General features: G+C 39.1%; 3 protein-coding genes and 1 long non-coding RNA gene across 4 annotated transcripts in view; 3 read left to right on the top strand and 1 right to left on the bottom strand.

Moving 5' to 3' along the window:
- LOC147872313 (uncharacterized) overlaps positions 1-27,147 on the bottom strand; it is a 160,660-nt gene that overhangs the window by 125,076 nt on the left and 8,437 nt on the right. The window lies entirely within an intron of this gene.
- LOC110829406 (uncharacterized) lies at positions 9,284-11,243 on the top strand. The gene is made up of 2 exons (XM_022063096.2): positions 9,284-9,410; positions 10,947-11,243. Exons 1-2 carry the CDS (start codon positions 9,399-9,401, stop codon positions 11,175-11,177), a joined length of 243 nt encoding a protein of 80 aa, XP_021918788.1. The 5' UTR covers positions 9,284-9,398; the 3' UTR covers positions 11,178-11,243.
- LOC110829408 (uncharacterized) lies at positions 17,103-19,697 on the top strand. The gene is made up of 2 exons (XM_087357270.1): positions 17,103-17,184; positions 19,340-19,697. The coding sequence occupies exons 1-2, from the start codon at positions 17,173-17,175 to the stop codon at positions 19,619-19,621; spliced, it is 294 nt and encodes a 97-aa protein (XP_087213396.1). The 5' UTR covers positions 17,103-17,172; the 3' UTR covers positions 19,622-19,697.
- LOC110829421 (uncharacterized) lies at positions 23,210-26,561 on the top strand. Its single transcript, XM_022063118.2, has 3 exons — positions 23,210-23,305; positions 24,288-24,470; positions 26,115-26,561. Exons 1-3 carry the CDS (start codon positions 23,294-23,296, stop codon positions 26,361-26,363), a joined length of 444 nt encoding a protein of 147 aa, XP_021918810.2. The 5' UTR covers positions 23,210-23,293; the 3' UTR covers positions 26,364-26,561.

Genomic DNA, 27,147 nt, shown 5'->3' on the forward strand with positions numbered 1-27,147 from the left:
GACATTCTTAAATACAGACGCATATGTTCCTTACCACTCCTATGAAAAAATTACCAGATTATTTACATCCTCTAATGAGGAGTGAGTGAGGTAGATGGAAATATACTAAATAGTATATCAATGTATAGCTTAATGTAGAAGAAACTACAAAGTAAAGGAAAAAATCGATATTTTCTACATTTATGAAACACTCTGTGCTTAGAAAACAATATTCTAGTTTCGTATTGAGCAGATTTAAATTCACAAATTCATATAAAATATGCCAAGTAGGACGAGCGGCGTGGTCCGAAAACCTGTCCTGGAATATTTATGAGGTAATGATGCTTATGTGGTTAAAAACATTCGTCAGTGGCTTTAGAGAGCAGCTGAGTAAAATAACACAGCGAGACTTTAATTTATAATTTTAAGAATTCAGTCCGTACCTTAAAGACAACACAGCATTTCATTCTACAAAGATTAAATGGCTAATGCTGTATTCTCTTGGAACTATTCTAAACAAATAAAAACACTTTAAAGGTTTGAATGGACATGAAATTACTAATCTACTGCATCAGCCAAGTCACGCCACGTTACAAAATTGAGAAGGCGAACGGATGATCCAGCTTATGACCTGTCCAATTTGGCATTAACTGCAGACATTTTTAACGCAGATGTGGAATATTCCGCTTTGATTTCTGCAGACTCGGCATCGATCAGTAACTATTTCTAAACCCTATACAGCATTTTCTCCCACTTCGATGTCAAATTGTTTTGGTCACACTTCATGACGCAGTATTTATGAAATGACACGTCAACTTCATGTTGATAAGTCTGTGGGTTTCTTTCTAGCAAAAGCGAAAAATATTGCACAAAGCACGAGTTATAAAATTACAGATACAATTTCGTAAATAAATCCTGCATTAGTAGAAGGTGGCAACCTCTAACGACAAGTAAATGAAATACTTCATAACGTATGAAAGGTTTTTCTTCTTTTTTACTGGTTTTAACTCGAGGTCACAACTTCAGTTACTGCCCATATTTTATAGAGAAAAATGCGGTATTATGTAAATGTCAGCAAGTTGCAGTCTTAATGGAACAATCAATCTCAGAATCAATATCAAGGCAAGATAATACACCTTTTAACAAAAGCTTCAGCGCCTGCTCAAATCCAGGAATATGGGCCTCGAAGTTGGTATGACACTTACAACTAAATTAGATTCGAGATTCACTCCATTTTATTATACGAAGAAAAGTAACAGTCCTAAACAGGCCTGAAGATGGAAGCAGCATGACCTCTGAAACGTTGGTGGACATCGACCAGACTACACAGCGCAACAACCCAGAAGACAGAAATCTTCATACTCATCGCCCTGATGACGGAGGCAATATGACCTCCGAAACGTTGGTAAACATCGACCAGACTACAAAGCGCAACAACCCAGAAGACAGAAATCTTCATACTCATCGCCCTGATGACGGAGGCAATATGACCTCTGAAACGTTGGTGGACATCGACCAGACTACAAAGCGCAACAACCCAGAAGACAGAAATCATCATACTCTGATGACGGAGGCAATATGACCTCTGAAACGTTGGTGGACATCGACCAGACTACAAAGCGCAACAACCCAGAAGACAGAAATCTTCATACTCTGATGACGGAGGCAGTATGACCTCTGAAACGTTGGTGGACATCGACCAGACTACAAAGCGCAACAACCCAGAAGACAGAAATCATCATACTCTGATGACGGAGGCAGTATGACCTCTGAAACGTTGGTGGACATCTATCAGACTACACAGCGCAACAACCCAGAAGACAGAAATCATCATACTCTGATGACGGAGGCAGTATGACCTCTGAAACGTTGGTAAACATCGACCAGACTACACAGCGCAACAACCCAGAAGACAGCAATCTTCATCGCCCTGATGACGGAGGCAGTATGACCTCTGAAACGTTGGTGGACATCAACCAGACTACACGGTGAAACACCTCAGAAGACAGCCATCTTCAGACTCACCTCCGTCAAAACCTTAAATCCTACATCGTTCATGTGTGTTTTTTGGTTGTTATTTATAGATATATAACATTTTTCAATTTTCACCTTTTTCCTTGCTTTTCTTATTCTTTCTATAATATTTTCTATATTGCCATATGTCGTATGTGTTGGGAATAACTGCTACTTGAATTACTGACTGGGTATGGGGCACGACGTAATATTACCAAAGGGGCACATTTTTCTTCGTCACCACAAGCTGAATCTGCATACTTAGGGCTCTTTCGGGTATAAAGCTGACCGACCTCTCACCATCTAAGCCGAGTTTCAGAGTGACAATTTTCTATATTCTTTCTGTGGTCAGAGCGGTTTTAACTTCCTGTTTCTGACATCACAGTGTTCAAACACTGATTCGATTCGAGCCAAGTATTGAATCCAACACGTACTGTATACGACAACTGCGACTTTAAAAGAACTTTCACTGCTAATTTGTTTCTCTCGTGGTGCAGTGATATAAATTCCATTGTTATTGTATGTAAAGTAGTCGAATGCTATTACACAAAAATCTGCCTACATTCTTGCAACAAAGTTTGGCAAACTTCCAACAAGTTGGCCAATCTCGTAACCTGCCCGTGACCCACGTGTCTATCCCACGGTCCACATAACAAAGAATCCAATCAATTACAGAGTATGTAACCAGCCCATCCGTCTGTCTAATGGATCACGAAATAAGAAATTTTTGGCTTCTGGGCACAGCCTTGAGGTTAGATTTGAAGAGGGGCACTGGTAGACCTCGCATCTGGCAGAACAATTGACGTGATTCGGAAATGATACAAGTTCAAATTATGTTAACAGCTACAGATGGAATTCCTGCCGATCCTAATGGCTGAGAATTTGAATCTTAAAGATGTTACCACTTCTGATTCTAAGTTGTTTCTTACGTCAGTAAATCGTGTTAGAATAACGTATAAATGATAATAATTGCCTGAACTTCTGGATGAACGAATTGCTGTTTTTCACGTATGACGTGCTTCTGGAGACAAGGCGTGGGGTGGACTGCCGTTACATCTTAGTCATCAAGATACGGCTTAATTGAATCAGCGCTAAGAAAATCGTTGGATTGGTCGTAGTGGTCCAGTACGTTGGCCGAATGGAAATCCCAGCTCGGTGTCCGGGTATCCCTACTGAGGATTTCCGTCGTTTTCCTCAGGCCTCCTCGGTAAATGCCAGAATAGTAACCTACATTGTCAGACCCTGACCATTTCCTTTCATATCCTTTCCAACGCATTACTCTTCTTTTCATTCGAGAATATATTCAAGCTACTGACAGTGTCGTCAAACAAACCACAAATAAGCAAATAAAGAAATAAAATCTTAGTAGGATTTGTGGTTTTCACGGCAGCGATTATGAAGATGGCTGTGCTTCCAGAAGACAGCCAGCCACTTTCTAAATAAAATCAATGCGTTTCAAATTTAGTGATATTTTTCATGGTTTATTTTGGTTAACACACAATTTATTCGTTAACTGAAGTGTCATGTCCGTTTCCTGAGCACCTATGAGACTATTTGTTCTTCTGCATCAGTACAACAGGAACAAATTGACGGATTTTTCTGAATACAGTCATAAAGATTTGCCTTTGTAGGCTATTCCATTTGGTATTTTTTATACCCCGTGTCTCTAAAAGTAGCGAAATAATAGGCGTACTAAGTTCTGAGATGGCGAGAACAGTAGTGTTTATCACTGCCGAATATAAAAAAATGAAATTACTAATGTTTCTTCAGTCTGTTAACTTCTAAAATTATGAAATTGTAATTAGGTTAGTTATTTATTAAAAGTGGTAAGTAACAACACAAGGAATGTATTTCTTGACGATGATATGTTAGAACTACGTATAATTAAGTAACTGGGTCCTACATAGTACTCTTTCTTTTGAAAATTTGTAGTCGCTCATCTGTTCAAGAAATGTTCCGTCTTTCATGGAACACGACAATTCATTAACGTATTTATTAAAGACCGTCTTTGAATCCCATCCTGAATCACATGAATGCAGTTCACATCGTCATACTCCGATTTATTATCACCATCGTAATAATAGTCCTCAACATGATCGGTATTCTGTTAGTCTCTTCCAATTATATCGATTAAAACTATCTGCTGTCCGTTCATGGGAAGTCCCTAGCATCTTCTGTCCTTGCCTCTGCATTGATACAGAAAACAGCTTTGGGATTCGTCGGTTTGTGTTAATTTTATTCAAATGTTATAGCTACTTGTCGGGATAGAAGTCTGCTTGAAATACTCCCCGAATGTATACTTCCAAATTCATATATACTGACCCATTTTAGTATATACAATAGACTCTAAAACCTCTGTAGTTGAAATATCGTCGTCATGTAACATGAACATTAAATATCGTCCTTGGAGGATAAATCAGTGAATTTATTGTGCAGTTGTTTGAATCATTCTTAAGAAAAGCTACCAGATTCCTGCGGTGTGGAATCAGACCATCGTAAGATATCTACAGCCACAGGACAACTCAGAGAAATATTCAAGACTGCAATTAACCTAAAGAAACCGTTCCCAGTGCTGTCACCTATCCAAGTACATACAAGTAACAGGCATTTGTTTATGGCACATCTTAAAACGGCCGCAGCTTTAGAACGGTTTACAATATCACTCATCGCCCTGATGATGGATGCAGCACAAACCTCTGAAACGTCGGTAAATTTTTACCACTAGACTACACGTGCTACAACCCAGAAGACAGCCATCTTCCGACATACCGCCGTGAAAATCTAAAATCTTACTTAGGACCAATGGTTTTTTTTACATATTTTTACTCTGAATGTACCTCTCGAATCACGAACCGCTGTACGGCAGGCCGGTTGTGAATTCACTGTCCAGGCCTAGGATGATAACTAAAGGAATTCGAGACGGGCGGAGAGAAAAGGACAAAGCGAATATGGGGACAAAAATATGAATAAGGAGCATTGGTTAAGAAAATAAATTTATGATTGCTTACGTCTGTAATCCATCATTGTCCCTAGAGGCGAGTATGAGAAGAATTAAGTTGCAGCATTAGACATAGCGAGCGAGGGAACTGGTATGTAAAAAAGCCCGATTTGCACAAAGCCGAGAGAACACGAGCGACGGACACACCTCATTGAGTCGAATGTTCTTGTACTTGAAAGCGAATGTCAAGTCTATCAATATCAATTACGTATCTCCTCCACCTGCGATGTCTCGACAGATTCTTTGTGTTCAAGAGGACAATATACTACTCCCACAACGTTGTTAGCGACACAAACGAGTGCAGTCTCATCTTCCGCCTCAATACATTCGTTATTTAACATTACAGAAACCTGTGACAATATGAGAAAAATAAGATCGAATCGCAAATAGCAAACTATATAAAACACCGTAATACATGGTATTTCTTCAAAAGCCTCGTAGTCACTTATATGTTGAAGATGAAGGCGGCAGATTCTTCTAATACGTAGGTAAAGACGTACAAGATCACGCGGCATCACAATCCAGAAGAGAATAAAAATGTTAACATCCATGGAAACTTCAAATTTCTTAGCTACCAGCGTGTCAAGAAATTACCTTTTGTGGTTACAGAAGGTTCATTGTACGAGGTGCGATCGGAAAGTTTCTAGACTGCGCGTATAAAAACCCGTACACTTATCTCAGGTATTAAATTCATCCATCACCCTCGAAGTAGTTCCCCTGGGAGTGAACACAACGATCCCAGCGCCGCTGCCAAGCCTGGAAGCATCCCTGGAAATCTTTCTTTGTCAGCCTGTCAAGCACCATCTGCGATTCTGCCTGAATCTCTTCTATCGTCTCAAATCTCCTTCCCTTTAGCTGAATTTTCATCTTTGGGAAGAGGAAGAAGTCGCACGGAGCTTAGAAAGGAAGTTGGGGTCGGTTCTTGCAAGATCTTTGAGCTCCTGACAAACGAGAAGTCGATTCTGCTTCTGGTCCTCAGACAGGATGCGTCGCATGTGGAGTTCTTCCTTTAGAATCAGCTGACAGGTCCCATAGCCTATCCCAACAATGTCGCACAAGTCGTTGATGGTACGACGTCGATCTTCGTGAATGGCCTGCCGAATCTTCGTAACATTTTCGGCTGTTGTGCTCGAAGATGGTCGTCCAGAACGCTCGTCATCATCGACAGAGGTTCGGCCATTTTTAAAACGTGAATGCCACACAAAAGTTTGTGCACGACCCATTGCGGACTCCCCAAATGCTTGCTTTAGCATTTCATAGGTTTCCGTAGCCGTTTTGGCGAGTCTTTGGCAAAATTTGATGCACACGCCATTCCGAAATCACAGGAGGGTCGGTGTAATGCACTACCAAAACGCCCGTAACTAAGAAACAAATGCTAATTGGATGATGCCGGCTGGCACACCGATTCACTATGAATGTAGGCCGCAGCCCCTAGCGGCAGAAGCTCGTACTACATCCGGTTCGCCCTCTATTGACACAGTCTGGAAACTTTCCGATCGCACCTCGTAGTTTTGCAGAATCGCATTCTTGAACCACAAATCGAAACAGCTGAATTCAAGCAGAACCTTTATTTTATTTTGTTACTATCTAATCTGACAGTATTCTCCCATCAACATCAAGGTCTTAATAGTGGTTTCTTCCTTTAAGATACTCCGAATTTATTCTATAAATGCCACACCAAGTTCAGAATCTCATTTACATTTTCCGTAGATTATGCCAAGCCAGACTTTATTTGGAAATTCACATTTCTTGACTTGAGGGTGTTTATTCCGGCGCTCGATTCTCAAACTTAATCATTCCTTAAGATATTTTTACGAAGGTATATTGAATGTATTTGCACATGCAATTATCAATAACGAAGGAACTGAATTCAACTCTGTGAAAATCTCTTCACCAAATGTTACTAGGGTAATCAAAACAAGGAGAATAGATTGGTCTTGTAGTACGTACAGAATTTTAGTAGAAATATCAAAAAGGAAGAGACCACTTGAAAGACCTAAGCACAGATAGAATGATAAAAGTAAAAAAAAATATGTCATTACGTGCCATGTAGGCGCTCACTGATAAGATCGAAAACAATATTGAATCTGCTCCTAAACCAATGGGTCATTTAAGAAAATTATTAAAGCGCCGGTTTCGAATTTCCTTCGTTTCTTATTCGTGCTAAAACAATAAAATTTTTATTTGTGGATCTCAAATATTTTGTATGAATAACACACAACTAAACAGATTACAAACACAGCAATGCATAAATGAAAATTTGTGCAATTGATCTCAAATGTTCTCGGAGAAACATTTTGTCGTGAGTTAATCAGAATAATCAATTACGATACTTTACGCGAAAGTTGTGAGATCATGCCTATATATCAGTTAATTAGCAAAACCAGGAAGTGTATTCAACTGTCGCCGTACTTGTTTCACATAGGCTGACGCAAGAACGGTAGTGATTACTACAGAAATATCAATGCTACTAGGCAACAGCTGTCTCTATCAGCCATAGTGGTAGAGTACACGATTCTTTATCTGTGGAACGTATCTCATAGTCTGTCTCACCTGCGACATACCTACAAGGCCTTTGGAATTAAAACCATTCTTCTTGTGGACACGGTTTCAAACATTATTACATTGACTCCCATAATTTCTAGTGTTCTTACGACGAATTTCCTTCGATACAAAAAAATTCCAGTTCCTCAGACTTAAATATTAGTTGGTAAAAGACAGATGAATGTCGTCTGCGTTACGCGAAGCTTACCGACGTTTCATGGTGGTTGCTGCCTCCACCACGAGGGTCAAGACCATGTAGTTAAATTACAAATGAAACCTTGCTACATATATCAGGGAAATTTTAGTGGGCCACACATTCATTTGTTTCCTGATATGCATCCGGAAGTTCCTGCGACCGGCCATCAGTAATACACAGGGCTTCAGGTACTTCTTTAGATGGTCTCCATGTTCAAAGTTAATATATAAATTAATATTCTTTCTCCAGAAATAAAATTCTCTGACTTCTCTATCAAAATTTACTCCCTGTCTAATCTCCTACTACACTTCGTAATTCTCTACTTCGACATTATAGTTAGTCCTTTAAAAGGAGAGTAATCCAGATGGCGGTCAGCGGGCCACCCGACGCAGGCCACTTATAACCAAGACCGTGAAATTATTTACTAACTTATTACTAGTCTGTACAAACCAGTGTATTTTCTTTGCTTGGATGGATTTAAAAGAACATCGTGTTTCAAGTCTTATCTGCTGTATATCAAATCTAAAACTTCTTGACGATGGTGAAGAGTCAATTGAATAAAAATTTACTTGGATATTATCCATCGTCTAGTAATAAAACGTAAAAAACGTAAAACGACGTTTCGGAGATGGGGCTCTATCTCCGTCTTCAGGTTCCTACTCAGTTGGGCCCACTAGATAGAGCTAATCCCTATCTCCGGACCGGAGGAACCTGAAGACGGAGATAGAGCCCCATCTCCGAAACGTCGTTTTACGTTTTTTACGTTTTATTACTAGACGATGGATAATATCCAAGTAAATTTTTATTCAATTGTCTTATCTGCTGCTTTACGTACAAGTTCCACACATGTTATTACCTTTAAAACCCTACACGAAATGTAAATTTTACAGTTAAAATCTTTGTCAGATACAAACTGTTGAAAGAGCTAGTTGAAAATAGTATTTAATACTATATAATTTTAATAACATTTATATTTCAGCAAACCTACAATTATGATTAATACAGTCATTTACCATTTCTGAAGAAGTGTGTTAAAAATAACTAAAATTGGCTATTAGTTTAAAAAAAATAGTGTTTGGAGGAGTTTCTTGTCCATTGGATAAAACGGGAAAACTATTGTTGGCCTCAGGAAATATAAAATTTTAACCGCCCTGTTTTAAAAGATTAAACGAAGGGATGTACCGAATGTAATTCCAACTGCAGGAGTTTATGAAGTGTTCTTTTCAAAGATTAACAACACCTTTAACATACTAGGCCTCCGGAAGCCGTTCGTTCGATACTGGACCCTTACTGGAATCTATCAAAAAAGTTCCAAATATACACAATAATCATATAGTCATGTGATGATCTATACAAAGGAAATTTGGTACATCACAAAGGAAGAGGACTGTAATTTTTAAAACAGTAACAAAATAAACGCCAGTTTAAACACGATATGATTCAGAAGGTCAAACACTAGATCAGGAGTTGGACTTATGTCACTTTAGCACTATACTTGACGTTATCGTCAAAACAAATGTTAACCTATGGAAATCGCAGACATGACACAGTGCTCTTGACCGTTATTGGTAAGCACCACCCTTCAACTTGGAAGTATAAAAGCAGCTGAGATTATCCACAAAGTATCAGTATCTGCATTCAGACAGAAACACACAAACACACATCAACATGTACAAGCTGGTGAGTATTGGTTCCAGAATCACAGCTGGTTCTAGAATTCTAAAGCAATAACTTTTGCTTCTGAGTATTTTTTTTAGAATTATTACAACATTGCATTGCGATGGTAAATCATCGACAAATAAACCCACTGACGACTTTTAATATGATTACAATATTAACTATTTCGCTTACTTTCGCAGTGTTTGCAAGTCTAACGCAATATTTATTTTTATTTTTGCCAACATCAGAGCGACGTTGTCTATACAATGAGACGTAGTATAACACCGCAGGATTTAAATTATTCAAAAACGCTTAAAGACTTCTATATAATGTTATAGATAACTTAATATTCGAGAATACTTTTCAAAAACTATTGTACGCAGGGGTAAAAATTCGTGTTAACCATGTTAGCCCGGCTAACACTTTGAAAAATGAAAAATAAAACATTTTTGTGTTACTTTCGTGGTTTGGTGGCACTCCATTCACTGGAACATAGCAGAAACGATCAGACAGAATGCATCGTTAGCCACTGCTTTATGTTTTCATCACATGCAATAATAAAATGTAAGCACAATGGAGAGGTATCAGTCCGCATATTTTATTTAATAAATTTACATATTCTGACTTTTAATTTTGTTGATTTTAAAGTTCTAGTATGGAAGGTTGTTTTGCGTAGTTCTGAGTCTTTAGACAGATTGTGATTAAATTTCGTACACGACCCATCTGTTCTTATGTTTTAATTAAATATAATTCGTAAGTCCACATAAATTTATGGTCTAAACACATTTCTGAACGTATTTTGTTAAGTATTCAATATATGTCTTGAGAATGTCTAGACGGGATAAAAATTTGACGGCGGTTAAAATGTGGACTGTGGTCTTTTGCATTGTGCCGTCATGTAAGGCTGTAACTCAGGATATTTTACAGGCCTTTTGGAATGTACTAGGCCTACAAGTTAGTGTAGATGATGAGCCAACATTAGTAACCACCTTACACAACGTCACAACGCAGATCACCACACCCTGGACTGTACTTTATTTGTTACTCTGCAGAAAAAGCAAATTTACAATGTACTAGCGAAGTCAAAATTGACGGAGATCGAACTTCCTTGTGTTGAACAATCAAACAAAATATTGCAGCATTATCTCTGTAAAATCCCACTTAAATTACAAAACTAATAACATATCTTTGTACAGTAAACTTAAAAATAAGAAGATTTCTGTCTTCTGGGTTGTTGCGCTGTGTAGTCTGGTAGATGTTTACCAACGTTTCTGAGGTCATACTGCCTCCGATGAAACGCCCTGATGACGGAGGCAGTATGACCTCTGAAACGTTGGTTAACATCGACCAGACTACACAGCAACAACCCAGAAGACAGAAATCTTCATACTCACCACTGCGAAAACCTCAAATTATACAAACTTAAAAATATCTTAACAGAAACCGAAGCCAGACTTCAGAATCCGCCAGACACCACCATAGGCGCCACGACAGTATCGTTTACATTTCTTGTTTCCAGAGTTGCCATCGTCAGACTATAATTTTAATTCTTCTCAGGTTCTGTTGTCTCTCCTCTTCGCCGCCGTGTCGGCTAGCATCGTGGGCACTCCGGCCATCGCTACGTGGAGTGCCGGCCCCGGCCTCGCTCTGTCCCCAGGCATCGCGACAATTGCCGGCCCCGGCTTGGTGCGCACCTCTCCCATCTGGGCCGGTGCCGCACCCTTAGCATACGGCGGCCCCGGTGTGCTTGGGGCACCCCTTCTTTCTGGCTCAGCCATTATCCATTAACAATGAAGTGATGACACACCGAGTGTAGTCGTTGAATTACTTTCAATAAAGATATTTTAGAGATTACATTTCTTTTTGTTCATATTCCTTGCCTAAAAATAAATCCTCTCGATATTGGAGCATACTCTATGGAGAAGTTCATTTGTAAAACCAATATATTGGGGAATAATATCAGGATGGAACTTACAAAGACAGATTCGATGAATTACTGGTGAATAAAAGTATCTCAGGATCCAGTGGCGAGATTTTATTTGCGGCGATGAAATTTTCAGAACCTGCCAACTCAGTCTAATTAATTCGTGAAATCTATCACGCAATTTATAAGTAAAGAGCATGTTGTCCAACCTGGACTTTCACCTGGTGACTTTGCAAACATTTGTAAATCGCATGAGCTACAGTCTCAGAAGATATTAGAAGATTTTAAAGACTGAATATTATAGTTCTAATGCTACGAATTCGGACAGTATGAGCAAACACATTACTCGGCGCATAATGCTGATTAATGCCCTGACTTCACCTATACAACAAGTTACTTGCCGATACTTACATCCGCCTGTCACCTCGAAATGTGTTCCTACCATCCTCTACAAATACACTCGTGTTCGCACTTGACAGAGAGAAATGCTGTGCTTCTACGTGTTTACCAACACTCATGATCGTGTAGTTTGTCCATTCACTCCACACGACAGACAGCCTATAAAGTTCACAGAGTGTCTTTAAGTACACTTAGAACAAAGTAAGTTTGTTGCAGTCAGTGAAGGCCACATGACTGGGACAGCGACGGTCGATGCCTGTCTGGTTTTATTCAACAACCTGTGACTTGCAATAAATGGCGTAGACGAGGAAACTTAGGACAGTTGTTGAGGACAGTCAGCTTCACCGCCGAGTTTGCAACACAGCAATCCCCAAGCACAACCTGAGCTAAAATTGTGGTCCAGGAAGTCCTGAGACACGTTGAAAGGATGGAAATAAAAGATTCGAAGTCGAAAATTGTCGAAAAATGAATATCAGATCAGATTTGAGGTTCTACGGCGAGAAGATGGCTGTCTTCTGGGATGCTGCACCGTATAGTCTAATCTATAAGACAACATCCCAGAACAGAGACTGAAGCATAAGAAAGAAAGAAAACAATTTGGTGTTAATTAAATCATTCTATGTTTAAAACGATCACACAGTTTACGTGTGGTAGACACATCGTATGACCAACTTTATGAAACAGTATCCTTAATAAGAATTTTACAGTTATTGAACTATAAAATTCCTCTGAGTTTTATAGAACGTGAAGTTTATTACCAAGGCTTAAAGACTTGTGATATTTACAGTTTTGATGGTTCACTTGCGTTACATGAGATTAAATGGGAGACCACTATTAAGCTCGATTTTGAATAAAATATAAGGGCGTGAAATGGTAGGATTTGTAGTTCTCACGGCGGTGAGAACAAAGTTGTTTCTCTTCTGAGCTGTAGTGCCGTGTAATCTGGTAGAAATTTATTAACATTTCAGAGGTCCTTACTGCCTCCACTCATCACCCTGATGATGTCGGCAGCATGGACCTCTGAAATGTTAACACATTTCTACCAGATTACACGGCGTTACAACTCAGGGAACAGTCATCTTCGGTGTAAAATGGATTCAACTGGCTCAGGATAGGGTCCAATAACAGGCGACATACTGTGAACACGGTAATAAAACTCAGAGTCCCATAAAAGGTAAAGAATGTCTTGACTAGTTGAGCGGCTGTTAGTTAAAAAGACGACCCCCCCACGGAGTTATTTTTTTATGGTTATTAGTATAATTGGACGTTTAGACATAATCTGTTCAATATAAAGACGGGAAGCTTAGACTTCAAGCTTGAATAAGTTTTATTTCCCACTTCTGACGAATCCGTGATTAGAAACTGAATATATTATCGACATTTTTCCGCTGGGTGACACTAACGGTGCTTCCCTCTAGAGTGAAAGCGTGTTAAAATATGCAGCACTACCATCTGCGTCTTATTTAGTGACTCGCGGCTGAAACTCTCGTCATAAATGTCACCATCGTTGATTATCGATACTTGTTGATGACTGACGTCATTGTCCATTCGACTGGGAGTAAACAGTAGTGGCTTTCTTGCATTCAGAATCGAGAACATACGTTATTGTGTTATGGCCAGTTACTTATGGATGCATTAGTACATAATATAATATATTATACAGGATGATTCAAGAGGTTAGGGCCAAACTGATGGGGCTTATGGAGGGACTCAGAGAGAACAACTTTCGAATAGGAATCCATGTCCTCCGAAGTTATTCTGAGTCAGTCGAAGTCTGATAACATACCGCTGAAATAATTCGTTTGTAAGATTGCTAATGTAATTCTTGTAAAATAATAAAAAAAATTAAGCCAGTAGGAGAATAGCAAAGTACGATTATTTCAGCACGAAGCCATGAACACGTACGTATGGGATTCTTATCCGTTGCATTAAATTAAGATGAGTAGTAGGTAAGGTTCATGCTCCAGCATTATTCTATTCATTATACGAAGTGGGCCAATCCAGTTAAACATATAAATTTACCATTAATTGAAACACATCACCCACTCATTGGCAGGCATAAAACGTCACCAATTAAGCAAATTTTCTTACGTAAACAAAGTTCAGACAGTTCAGACAAAAGGTTTTATGATGCGAAGAAGTAACTCGAACAAAAAGATAGGCAGACATCCACGCAAACAGTGAACAAAATTAAAAGCCACGAGCTTGGGACCAAGTAACAAAGCAAGTGGGAAGGGGTTGGAGTAAGGACAGGACCCATAAATAATAACTATCGCGATCTGGATCAGACTTCGAACGACTGAAAGACAAGGACGAGTTACGCCACTGAAAATATGAACCGAGGACTACAACGAATAGAACAAAGGGGTATACAATATTTTATTACACCGCGCTGAACTGATTCAGCATTACTTCGCTGTGTAGTCAATTATCAGCTTGTCTTTTTATTCATAAATGGAAACGATCACTTTAGACGATATTTCATTTGATGGATCGATCGGTTTGATTTTTCGTGTCGATTCTCCGTTGTCCATCTCACTTAAATCATTTTAATTTAAAGCTGAACTGAATTCTGTAGGTCAGCGGAGAATGTAGAATGTAGGTGCCGTTAGTTTCATGTGAAATTGGTGCTTGAATCTGCCAGAAAAAAGATTCACTTCCCACACAAAAACGTTACTTCTGTCAATAATAATCTTCGTTAGATGCTACAGCTGAGAAAGACAGAAAGACATCTCAAGGCGCAAACGTGTCCTCTAAAATACAAATAAGATTAAACCTTTCTGAAGAGATTCTGACAGCGTACGATAACAGTGCAAATCAAAACATATTTAACGCCAACATTAAAGACACGATTCCAAATCAAACAATAACATACGAGTCCTGACACTTTTTTCCAATATTTCAACGATTCTGTATCAACTGCCGTATATAAGTATGCAAAGTAGTTTCACACACTAAAGGAAGAACACAGATTGAGAGATGCTTAAGAAAAGGGCGCTAAAGAGAATTTTTGGAACTAAGAGAGATTTAGTAACAGGATGACGGAAAATTACATTAGAAGACACTGTCTTTTGTACTGTTCACTAGTTTCAGCAGATTATATTACGGTAATCAAATCGAAAAGAATGAGACTGTTGGGACATGCAACATACAAGGAACAGAAGATAAAGAGATGTAAGATTTTGGTCTGAAAACCTGAAGGGAAAAGCCATCCAGAAGACCTAGACATTAAAGGGAGGATAATATTAAAATGGATCTAAGAATAGTATGTGGGTGTGAATTGGATTATTTACGTTCAGAAAATGTGCCAATGGCTGGCTCTAATAAATAAAACACTGAATATTTGCGTTCCGTAGAAGAAAGAAAATTTATTTACTGTCTAAGCGTCTGTGGAAATAAATCTCCACCGATTCTCAAACACTGAAAGTGGTCGGCATCATGAACTGGGCAATTTTGTCCCGTGGAGAAAGCCCCCGGGCAGGGGACTGAACCACGGTTGTCCAACAAATTGTCATTTATTTCAGTGCAATTTAATAATCTTGCTCCGTCTGTAATTCTCCTGGTGCCCGACGGTCAAAATAAAGTTGTAAGTTATTTACGGTACAAGTCATCAATCAGATGCAAGTTAGGGGATGAAAACTGTTTTTTTTTGGGGGGGGGGGGAATTTTAGAAGAGGAGAAGTAAAAGTTGGAATATTGAAAACTATGTGGATTTCTGCATCAGCAAGTTGGCGAGACTGTTTGCACATTAATGTCATGCTGATTATGCCTAACTTTGTCAGTCACATAATTAAGCTCTTAGAAAATATCTTTTTGTATTAATTCCTCTCCGACAGACGGCTGACCGTAAGGTAAGGATTCTGAGGACACGCAGACAACGTACGCCATGAAAATTATTTCTATTGAAATTAAAAAAAAATCTAATAAAACTATATGTTTTACAAAGTGCTTAAATCCTTCGATTCTCGAAATCGTATTTCCTTTTCCTGTTCAAATACAAACGTTTGTTCTTTAACTCAATTTTCTCGTTTCTTCCCACGATTCAAAATTTCCGGGAACTTTACATCTGTCCTGGGTGACAGAAGAAGCGAGGTTGAGGGAGCACGGCTGGTGGTCGGCCTGCAGGGGCAAATGGACGATACGAGTGGCTGTCCTGGGACATTACAGATGAATGTGTGGGGGCTGAGCCCTGTGTGAGTGAAATTGTTTCACTGGTAAATTACTGATCGCAGCACTCTTCCTCCGCTTTCCTGTTTTTTGTCTTTCCTTTCTTATTTCTTCTATTTTAGGCGTAAAATTCTACTATTCAATTTGCCATGTCCATCTATTCACATGTAACAACTTAATCGCTGAATGGATTAACAATAGACAAGTTAGAACTGTTACGCAAAACTCTCATTTCCTAACTTGCTCCTCTCTACCTTGCATTCTGCCTTCCTGTATTTTTTACTCCTTTATTTTTCATAACTTTTCTCTGCGTTTCTTTGTTTCTTTTTTCCTTCGTTTCTTCTTTTTCCTTCATCGTTTCTTTCTTTGCTACTTCCTTATTTCATTTCACTTACTTCTTTATTTCATTATTTTCTTCTTTATTACTTGTACAGTAACTTAGTCACGTTTTCTGTGCAATTTTGTTGGCAGTCGAGCTAATTTTTTTAGGAACGTTTCTTTCTTTGCAGTTAGTCTCAGAATACAAAGCAAGGAACAACATTATACGAGGATCTGAGAGTCAGTGCCTCAAATGTCTACATTCCTGCCTTATTACAAATTATTTAATGTTTTTCACTCTGAAATGAGAACTGCGAGGTTCAACACGACTATTACCAAGGCCCGCCATTGTCCTCAAACCCCAGAGTTCCACCACATCCAAGTCTCACATTTTATTCACTATTATCCATATTAAAGTTAGCTTCCAATATGTTTCCCGTTATTAAAATTGGCCACTTTCCAGCAGATTTCCCTACGAAAATTTTGCAGGAATTTCTTGTCCCCCATTCCTGAGGTCCAGCCACCTGCAACTTCATATAATTTATGTTTAATGTCTCTACAAGTTTTCAGGTTGAGAAATCAGTGACAGTAACCTAAGAGCATAGCAAAAGACTACAACCTGAAATAAACCAGGTCACCTGGAACTGTCATAATTATTAAATTAATATTTAAACATTAAATCCTACTCTTATGATATCCGTTTCACAGAGAAATTGTTATAGGGTGTGGACATTGGTGATTTCGAAACACTTGTACATTACCATCAAACCGACAAGAATAGTCAGTGAGGTTAGACACAAAAACGATAGTTTGGACACTCCTCTGTTCTAGTCTCAATTCATGGAAGGGATATGAACTCGTGACCAGCCGTACTTGACCCCATAACGCTTACCACCCCTATGGGTTTGAAGTATAAAAGAGCGGTACGCCACAGCATCAACATCTTCACACGGACAGTGTGTGCCACACCTCAACATGTACAAGCTGGTAAGTAGCCTACCTACTCCTTTATCGATTCTAGTGGCATTTCTTTCAACTCTTAAAAAAATGGCATAATGTTAGAATAAAGCTACAAAGGCCTGCAACTTTTTTCTTATCAACGTTAAACATCTTTATTCTGCGTCTGTTCTAGTGCCACGGCACTGTCATTTCGATATACGCGATCACTGCGTCGATATCCGCTTTTCCTAATCCCAGCGGCACATCCACCAATTATTTTCACTGTGTAACTCTAGTACAATTTGTTTAAAAATCAAAATAAATACAACCTCTTACATAATCTGTATTGTTATTGTTAGATATTGGACGCAATTTAATTATAACACTTTGTAAACGCCAGGACAAAAGAATGCAAATGTTACCAAATAATGAAGTATACTGGAGGACAAATCTTCAGCCCCACCACCAGCACCACAAATTAACTCTCGAGAACGAATATTTTGTGCATTAGAGTAAATAAAAATCTTCGCTTATAATTTAAAATATAGTTTATATTATAAAGGAGAATAATATTATACATACTATATATTTCCACTATTCCATACTTTACAAAAAAATATATACTAAAATAAATACATATTAGAATTTTCTTATGTCCTCCGTTTATATATCATAACCTTATTTTTCTGCGGTCCTGCAATTTTACCGCCCTAGACGACCGCATACTTTGCATACTCTTTAAACTGGATGTGGCTAAAGTTGAACCCCCCCCCCCCCCCCAACCTCACTAAATTGACCACTTTCATTATACTCATTAAGAATTCATTATAAAACTCCTGAAGTTTAAATGGATGCACCATGCTGGGTGTTGGTCATTAGGTTGGAAGTCCACCCACACCAAACTTTTTATTATAGTCTCAATGCTTATTAAAGTTCACTATTTTTTTTACTCGTTTCGACCTTAATCGATCATCTACAGGTCATCTCTTTAAGTTCTCGAAACGAACAGACATGACTGCTGAACTGTATACCTATCTGAAACAGACAACATTCGCGTTGATCTTAATAAATACTGAGACTACAATAAAAAATTCTTGCGTAGAAGGACCACCAACTTCACGATAAAGCACCTCATTATACCAAATTCTCAATTCACATGTCACTTCCTGTCTCGAATGGGCAATTAATTAAACATATTTTTTTGTACGGACAGAAATCGTTCGCTTCGTTCCGGTTCTAAAAAAAGCAACGCAAAATATTGTCTCTTTAATATTCGTACGTTAAGGTCACAACCTCTTGTGTTAAAATGATCACTCTCTTGAGGGTTCCACGAATTTCGAGGCAGGTTACTTCCGCGTGTAGACGATCTGACATCAATAACTACGTTCTACGATACTGTTATGACCCTTGACAATATTAATTGTACGACGAGATAATGAACTCTGTTCTGAAGGTTGCCGCCCCTGAGTGCAGCGACCCAGAGTAACAAATACATAAATCAACGGTAATGAGCCAACCAACAATATTCAATAATCACGTACCAATTTTGTGATATTGTCATTAGAGTGAGGCACGTCTGATATTACTTATAATATAAGATTTGAGGTTCTCACAGCGGTGAGTATGAAGATTTCCGTCTTCTGGGTTGTTGCGCTGTGTAGTCTGGTCGATGTTTACCAACGTTTCAGAGGTCATACTGCCTCCGTCATCAGGGCGATGAGTATGAAGATTTCTGTCATCTGGGTTGTTGCGATGTGTAGTCTGGTCGATGTTTACTAACGTTTCAGAGGTCATACTGCCTCCATCATCAGGGCGATGAGTATGAAGATTTCTGTCTTCTGGGTTGTTGAGCTGTGTAGTCTGGTCGATGTTAACCAACGTTTCAGAGGTCATACTGCCTCCGTCATCAGGGTGATCGTAAACATCGACCAGACTACACAGCGCAAGAACCCAGAATACAGAAATCTTCTTACTTACAATAAATTACAGTCTTCGGTTTATATAAACTTCGTTAACGATAATTTAAAATGTTCATAATTTACCTTCTGTTTGTCTCAGATTATTGAGTATTCTTTATTGTTTAATGCGCCATATTTGAAACACGTACATATGAGAATACTAGGGTAGCTATTTATGCATGCGTCAGGCGTTAACATCTGTTTCGCACAGCTCCTACAAAAAAAACTTGTTTCATTTTCCACAGATTCTCCTGCCTCTCTACTTCGCCGCCGTTTCGGCTGGCTACTTGGGCGCTCCTGCTGTCGCTACATATGCTGCCGCCCCCGCTCTAGCTGTCGCCCCCGCCCCCGTGGCCACGTCTTACGCCAACACATACAAAGTGTCTGTCAAGGCTCCAGTGGTAGCTGCTGCCGCCCCTCTGGCTTACGCCGCCCCCGCTCCTGTGGCTTACGCCGCCCCTCTGGCTTACACCGCCCCTGCGGTCGCCGCACCCATCGCCTACGGTGTTCCTACTTTAGTTCATTAAATGAAAAGTTACTGTATTTATGTCACCGTGTGACGATGTTAATCGAATTACTTAAATAAACAACATAAGTAATTGATACTGCTGTGCTAATGTCTTGTGTGTTTGATGGAAAGCCCTATTCCAATACTCCCTTCTGAATTTGACGTGTGTTACGGAAACACCTAGTTCGAATCCTGACCAGATCTTCTTACAGATATTTTAATAAACTGGGCGTCTCCCAAATCGCTTCAACTTTGCTGTACATCAGGCAAGCCAACCTCGCCGGGCTGTTCGATGTTTCATGCGGCCCGACTCAGTTCTCGAGCTATACACGTTGTGCGGCTCAGAACGCCCCAGTTTTAATAGACTGTTTTCCACACCGATGCAACGACTCCCGCATTTTAAGAGTCCCATATCACACATTCGGTTCGACATGCCTGTTGTACACACGATCCAATCATCTGCTCATTAGGACAGGTGTAATCTTTAAAACTGATTTAGCGTTATTAAATTATTTATCGGCCCAATCCATATGAGTAAAAATTTAGCAGGCCTGTGGGAAATTTTATATTTAAGAGATAAACCGATTTCGAGTTTTTGAAATTCTGCTAGCAAATAAGGTAAGAAATGTAGGTTAGTGTTACTCTATAAAGCCTACAGGGAAATCCTCTTCTCAAACTGCAGGTTCTCTTTTCACTCACTACACGCCTTTTTAGATGTATTTTACCTCATTACTTAAACAAGACTGAAATTCCATTGCTGTTATAAACCCATCTGGCTGGGAACGAAACATTTTCGTGTACACACAGGGAAACAACGCAAGCTTCTCATCACGGAAGACCAAGGCTACGCCAAGGTCAGTCCACGTGGGACTTGTGATGGACAAAGTGGCACCTACTGATTTTTCTCCGAGTCCTTCAGTACCATTCGACCGCTAATATTAACTCGTGTATCACCTGGGGGGCTGGCTAATAAGCCGATATCGAGACACCGTAACAGCACCAAAAATCATTAGACAAAAATGATGTACGACGCAGCTAGGCAGAAAGAGACAGGGAATTAATGGACGGTTGGTATGATGACATGAAAAGTAATTTACTGTGCAGAACTCTTAAAAGAGAATTGACAGTCGCCTTACATGCTTGCACAGGTACAAATTAAATTGTCCTGGTTTCGTAAAATCACCAAAGTCATAAAGATGAACAACGCACGCCACATAGGTTTCAATTAATCGTACCACAGGACACAGGGAGTTTACCAACGGCTGAGAAGAAACGAACAGAAACTGCCAGACCAGGGGCTCTAAAGAGAATATTTGGACCCGAAGGGGATGAAGTCACAAGAGGCTGTACAAAATTGCATAATGAGATGATCCATAATATGTACTCACAAAATTATTAGGATGAACAAATTAAGGAGAGTAACAGTCGAGGCACGTAGCGCGCATTGGGCAGAACTGAAATGTGTTTAAAATTTCGGTTGGAAAAACCTGAAGAGATGGGACCACTCGGAAGACTTGGGGGGGGGGGGGCAAATGGGAGGATATTTAAATGGATTTTATGGAAACAGGGTTGAATGCTGCTGGGCTCAGGAGATAGAACGGTGGCGGTCCCTTACGAACACTGTGATAAAGCTTCAGGTTCCATAAAACGCGGGGAATTTGTGGACTAGCTAAGCTTACTATTACATTTTCAACAGAATCTGTTGCACAGAGTTAGTTTAGTTAGTTACAAATATTTACGTTTCATGAATATTACATTTACAAAGATATTAAGAGTATATTAAATTTGGGGAATTTTTTCTGACACTCGGTTTAGAATATTTTCGTCTTCTCGTCTCCTACCTAAAGATTAAATTAATGTTTTATTTGTGTGAGAAACTTGAGTGTCTCACCCAATGGGAATAACAACAAAGAATAATCTCGCTTGAGAACAAAATGCTGAAAAAAGTATTTTGACATAAAGTTGATAGGAACAACTGCAGAACATTCTTAGGTTGACAAAATCAAAGAAACTGAGATTAACGGACCATGCAGCACGCATGGGAAAGATATAAAACACACATAGTGTTTTAGTTGGAAAGTTTGAGAAACCAAATAGATGGTAGGATAATATTAAAATGTATCTTGAAGAATTAGAATGCGACGAAGTGGCATGCTTGATCTGGTTCAGTATGCTGAGAAAACGTCCTTAAATAACCCAAGGAACAAAAATAAACTACATTTTCATTGTTAAATCTATTTGGAAGCTCTCATTTGGATACACGGGGAAGAATTTGCATGGATAACATTTTACTTTTAAAGGATAAAACTTATTTAAGTACCATTTACAAACACAGTTCTTGGCTATTTAACACACCACGTTAACATTGCAAATGAATTTTAATATCATTAATAATATACTTGTTGTTTATTGTGAAAACAATATGAAACCCATGAGTGGCCTCTGAAAACGTCAAGCAGGATTATGAAAAACCGGAAATGAATTTTCAGTTTTGAAGTGGGATGAATATGACTCAAGGTCAAGCTCAATGCCTGACCACTGACGCAGTGATAACTGACCGATATGGAATATTTCCGCCAGGGGACACTACAATACCAGATTGCACTAGGTTTCTTATCCTGACATCTGTCGCCAGAGTGATGAATTTCTAGAGCAATGGGCCGTTAGTTCTGGCTCTGTAGGTACAGAAACCACGAAGATAGTAGCAATGAATGTTTGGGCAAATGTCACGCCGATCGGTCGGTCTTTCTGTAATTGTGTATTGAACAGATATGGACTAATACGAAATGCAAGCCTGTAAGCGGTAATTTCTTGACATATAAAAGCATTTTCATCAGAGTTCCCGCTCTGTAGTCAAACTGTGTAGATATTACGATTGACAAAATAAATCCACAGACTCATATAGTATTTCTTCAAGATTCATTTTAAAATAATATTACCCTTCGACAAACACTTAACTGTAATAAAAGAAAAAAAAATGATGCGAAATTTCCAAAATTGAATTTTTCGTGCAAGCAAAATATGCAGGCCTGTGGACATAATAAAATAGTTTTTAAAGATAAAAAAGCCGGAATTGACTTCAACCAGTCCTAATATGGCGTCAGAGAAAATATTACATTTTTCTGTGTTACCGGATGCCTAACCCACTTCGTGGTTGAAGTGTTAATAAATGCAGGAAATTGCATCAGATTTTCTCTGTCTTTTTCTTTAACCTGATATAATAACGATGAGAAACTGACGGTGGCAAATATGTCCATATCGGTCATCTAGATCATAACACTGCGTGGACTTATAGGGGGAAACGAACATACTGCCCCCATCTGCAGCCCCGGAGACAGAGGCAGGATGTTCCTTCGAAACGTTGGTGTCTACCTACACACCGCGTTACTGCTCGGAAGACTCAACATCGACAAATAAAGGCAAATTAATCAAAGACAAAATTTGATTTATGAGAGTTTATTTCAGGAATTTCCTGACACAAGACAGTTATTTCTTTACACATCACATGGTACCTCTTTCGGTACGGAAGATGTTGAGGGTAGAGCATTACAACAAGGTCAACACGCCGGAATGACAGATTCGCGTGAAGCCACGCCCGATCTGGGAGTTCTCTGGTATAAATACTGTGCCCTACACTTTATGGACCACATTTCACGCTTAGCAGCAACACAGACCTCAGAACCACATCAAAATGTTCAAGTTGGTGAGTAGAAACATCCCTAACACTATCCTGGCAGAAACTACGTGTTCGATTTCTATCGACTGAAACATAATGAAACCTTTTATTCTAATCTTACTACACTAATTTTGAATGCACAGAATAAATTCTCAGTCCATCATAAACAAATTCTGGCGTAATAACTATTTAAAGATTAATGGTAACTACATGTACCACCTACTTTAAAATCAATAACTGTATTTTGCCCACAGCTTGTGTGCGAGATTCTGAGAATGAACAGCGACAGTTTTCCTAAATAACATTAATCAATTTATCTTCGTATTGGAGACGCTTTAATTTTATTTGAGACAAGAAATTAATTTTTAAATACTATTTAGATTAGATTAGATTAGTGCTTCAAAAGACCAAAGAAAACTGAAAACCAGGTCTAAAGTTTTCAAAAGCGCTTTAAAAAAAAATCTGATTTGGTTACTTCGATCACTGACGTAACAAAATGAGACTTTTAAGACACGCTGTCGATACTGACATATAATTACACTTTTTGAGTGTGAATTTTATTTTAACATTTTCTGCTAGTAATAAAAAAAAAGTAATTAATAATTCACAGGAAATTAATTACATATATTCTGACCTTAATGCACCCACTCATGACTCAGAAAATAACCATCTTTGATGTAACCAAAATGTTCATTACCATTTCTACAAGATCCTGCCACTAGCCTCTACCCGAGCCAGACGAATCCAATCCACACCTCCCGACCCTATTTCTCTAAGATAACAACATGTAAAAATATAGTTTTGCACATTCCTCTAGACGTACATTGGTTACAGATGTAGTTCTTATGGTATATCAAAGGTCAGTGGTTGGTTATCCAGCCTGTGAGAGAGCTGAAGTTTGTAAATATTAAACCGAATGGTGCCGTCTCCTAGCAACGGGTTCCCTTGAATGAATAGTTCCGTTTCTCGCCACATAAACATCCGCCTGTATTACACCTGTGTGTCCTAGGTGGTGTTGTCAGCTGTTCTGGTGCTCGCCGCTGCACGACCCAGTGGCATTGCTGCCCCCGCTATAGCAGCTTATGCCGCCCCCGCTCCACTTACAATCGCCGCCGCCGCGCCCATAGCCACAGCCATCACGAAGACTGTTCAGTACGCTTCCACCCCCGTGGTTACAGGATATACTTCTCAGGTAAGGTTACGCCAATGTCCTCTCGTACCAGTAGTTGTTAAAAGTTTCATGACAGGGCCAGAGGACTGATAACCAATGCTCGGATCCATGAGAAGATATAAATGACGTGTTTTCTCCGTCTCAGAATACGTGAAAGATTTCGAAGAGACACTGTAGGCTTACGGTACCCAGCATCGTTATAATTTAGTTCCGTAACAAAGATAACTAAGTTTAATGATTTAGTATAACAAAATCATTGCCGGTTTAACCGATGGTAAGACTACGTGGTCGCCCAAAGTGGCAGAAACTGAATAAATAAAAAAGAAACACCATGAAATAGCGAAATCGGCAATGTGACTAGTCGACACATTTCCTGATAAAAACAATTGCCTCGTGAATGTGAACCTTCAGTCGTCATTGTCAGTTGCACGACAAATCTTTTGCTAATAAATTCTGTTTCGCTTTTGTTCAGTTTTATTTCGTATTTACGGGTTACATCTAGAAAAATTAGTTGGCAAGTAAATTTATTAGTCGTTATTAAAACGAGAAGCTGAGAATAGGGAAAACTGGCGAACTCTTTTTGGGCAGAATAATGGACCTGTCATCAGACAGAACACTAAATAAAATAAAAAATTAAAACTTACGCACTATTTTATGCATTTGCGTGATCTGTAGCCACAACATGATTAATTTCTATGATCAAATTGCATTGTGCATACTAATGCACAATATTTATTTTCGAATATTGAATGCGAAAGGGGGGGGGACGTTGAAGGTTTGCCTAGGGTGCCGAACAACTTTGCATCAACCCTGAACAGAACAATTTTAACCTAAATTTTAGGTATATTAATTGTTAGAAATAATCTTACATGTAAAAGACTAGCATACATTCCAAATAACTCTTTAACTGAATGATCATGGCTGTTAGTTTATGGTAGGTTAAATTCAAATAAAAGGTAATCGAGCAAGTCGCCAAAACCAAGAACCATTCTGACTTTTATTCTGGAGGTACCTGGTTCGAATTGCCTTTGCAGAATAAAATTCTGATGATTTTCGTGATCTTTTCAGTCCCTCCGAGCGAATGCTGGGATAGTATCTTGAGGTATGAAATGTGTACAAAAATTGAGTACGGGAATTTTAATAAAAAAAACCTTCGGGAAATCCAGGCATTGACTAGAGGAAAAGCATAATATTAAAATGTACCTTAAAGAAATAGGACTGGATGATGTGGACTGAATTCATAGGGGCCATTGACGGTCTCTAATGAACCTGGCAATAAAACCTATGTTTACACAAAATACGGAAATTTCTTAATTAGCTGAGCACACTATCAGTTTATCAAGAAGTACTTTTCTCAACAGAATTAGTTAGTTAGTAAATTGCGACAAGACTTATGAATTTAACACAAAAACTTGAAACTTAGTTCCTACGGCGGCGTGTATGAAGATGGCTGTCTGTGTAGAAGTCTGCCGATGTTCCATAGGTGTATGCAGCTTTCATGGCCGATCTGATGATGGACGCAGCATCTCTGAAACGTCTGTAAACTCCCACACAGACTACAAGGCTTAACAACCCAGAAGGCAGTCATCTTCGAGCAAAACTGAATTTTTAAATCATAACGATTTTATGATAAGTTTGTGTATGAGTGGTTTATGCTCTCTTCAGGTGATCAAACCCTCTCTGGGTGCCCTCGCCACACCACTGCAGACAGTGTCCCAGATCCCAGTCGCTGCCCCAGCACGCACAATCGCCACCATTGTGCCACAGGCTGAGATTCGCCAAATCGCTGTGGCCACCCCTGCGTTGACCACCTATGCTGGGCCAGGTGTTGCAGCTGTGGCCGCCCCCGCTATAGCCAGTTATGCTGCCGCCCCCGCCATTTCAACCTACGCCGCCCCCGGCTGGGCCTGGTAGAATATGTTACCTTTCTGAATACCACAAAGGCTAATTATTTTCCTCAAATGCATTACAAAGATACTGTATTTTACTAGTATTTGTTGATATACAACGAAAAGTGTTCATCAGTCTGTCTGAAAATATTTATAGGCATTAAACGTTTTCCATTATGTAGTCTATCTATATAATTAACTTAAATAAAATAATTTCAATGCATATTATGTGTTCTTTGTTATTAATCACACACACGATCACGCCTTAATTTACAGCTTAATACGTATTATGTTCAAGTACCTGAGATTCTTAAAAAAATAAAAAAATAATCAAACGATATAAAACAAAAGATGAAATTCCACTGTAGTTTTACTGAAAACTGACAGATTATTTTTCATAAAAAATAAATTGGAAGTTCCTTATATAAAAGACTGCGTCCGCCCAACACCGAGTTTTGTGGTCCAAAGCTCTTACATATAAATTTATATTATTGCTACTCTCATACTGTACAATATACCTACAATTCTACTTCGCTCCCACGTGTCCCAAATTACAATCTTATGCCAGCGTGATTTTATTCTCCCGTTTACAACTAATAAATTACATATAGCTGTTTACCTATATTTCCTAATTCTACAGTATCGATACATGAGCCGGGATAGCTCAGTCAGTATAGTGACTAGCTACGGGCTAAACGACCGGGGTTCAATCCCCGATGGGGGCAGAGGATTTTTTTCTCTAGCCTCTGTGTCCAGCTCTGGGGCCCACCCAGCCTCCTCTACATTGGGTACCGGGGTCCTTTCCCGGG

The sequence above is a fragment of the Zootermopsis nevadensis genome, unplaced genomic scaffold (genome assembly GCF_977971745.1).
Source record: "Zootermopsis nevadensis isolate Lab colony 2312 unplaced genomic scaffold, Znev_1.0 Znev_ptg000028l, whole genome shotgun sequence".
In the NCBI taxonomy this organism is placed as follows: domain Eukaryota; kingdom Metazoa; phylum Arthropoda; class Insecta; order Blattodea; family Termopsidae; genus Zootermopsis; species Zootermopsis nevadensis.

Coding starts and splice junctions, on each gene's coding strand:
- LOC110829421 (XM_022063118.2), top strand. Junction 24,471..26,114: donor TTACAGGATATACTTCTCAG/GTAAGGTTACGC, acceptor TGCTCTCTTCAG/GTGATCAAACCCTCTCTGGG.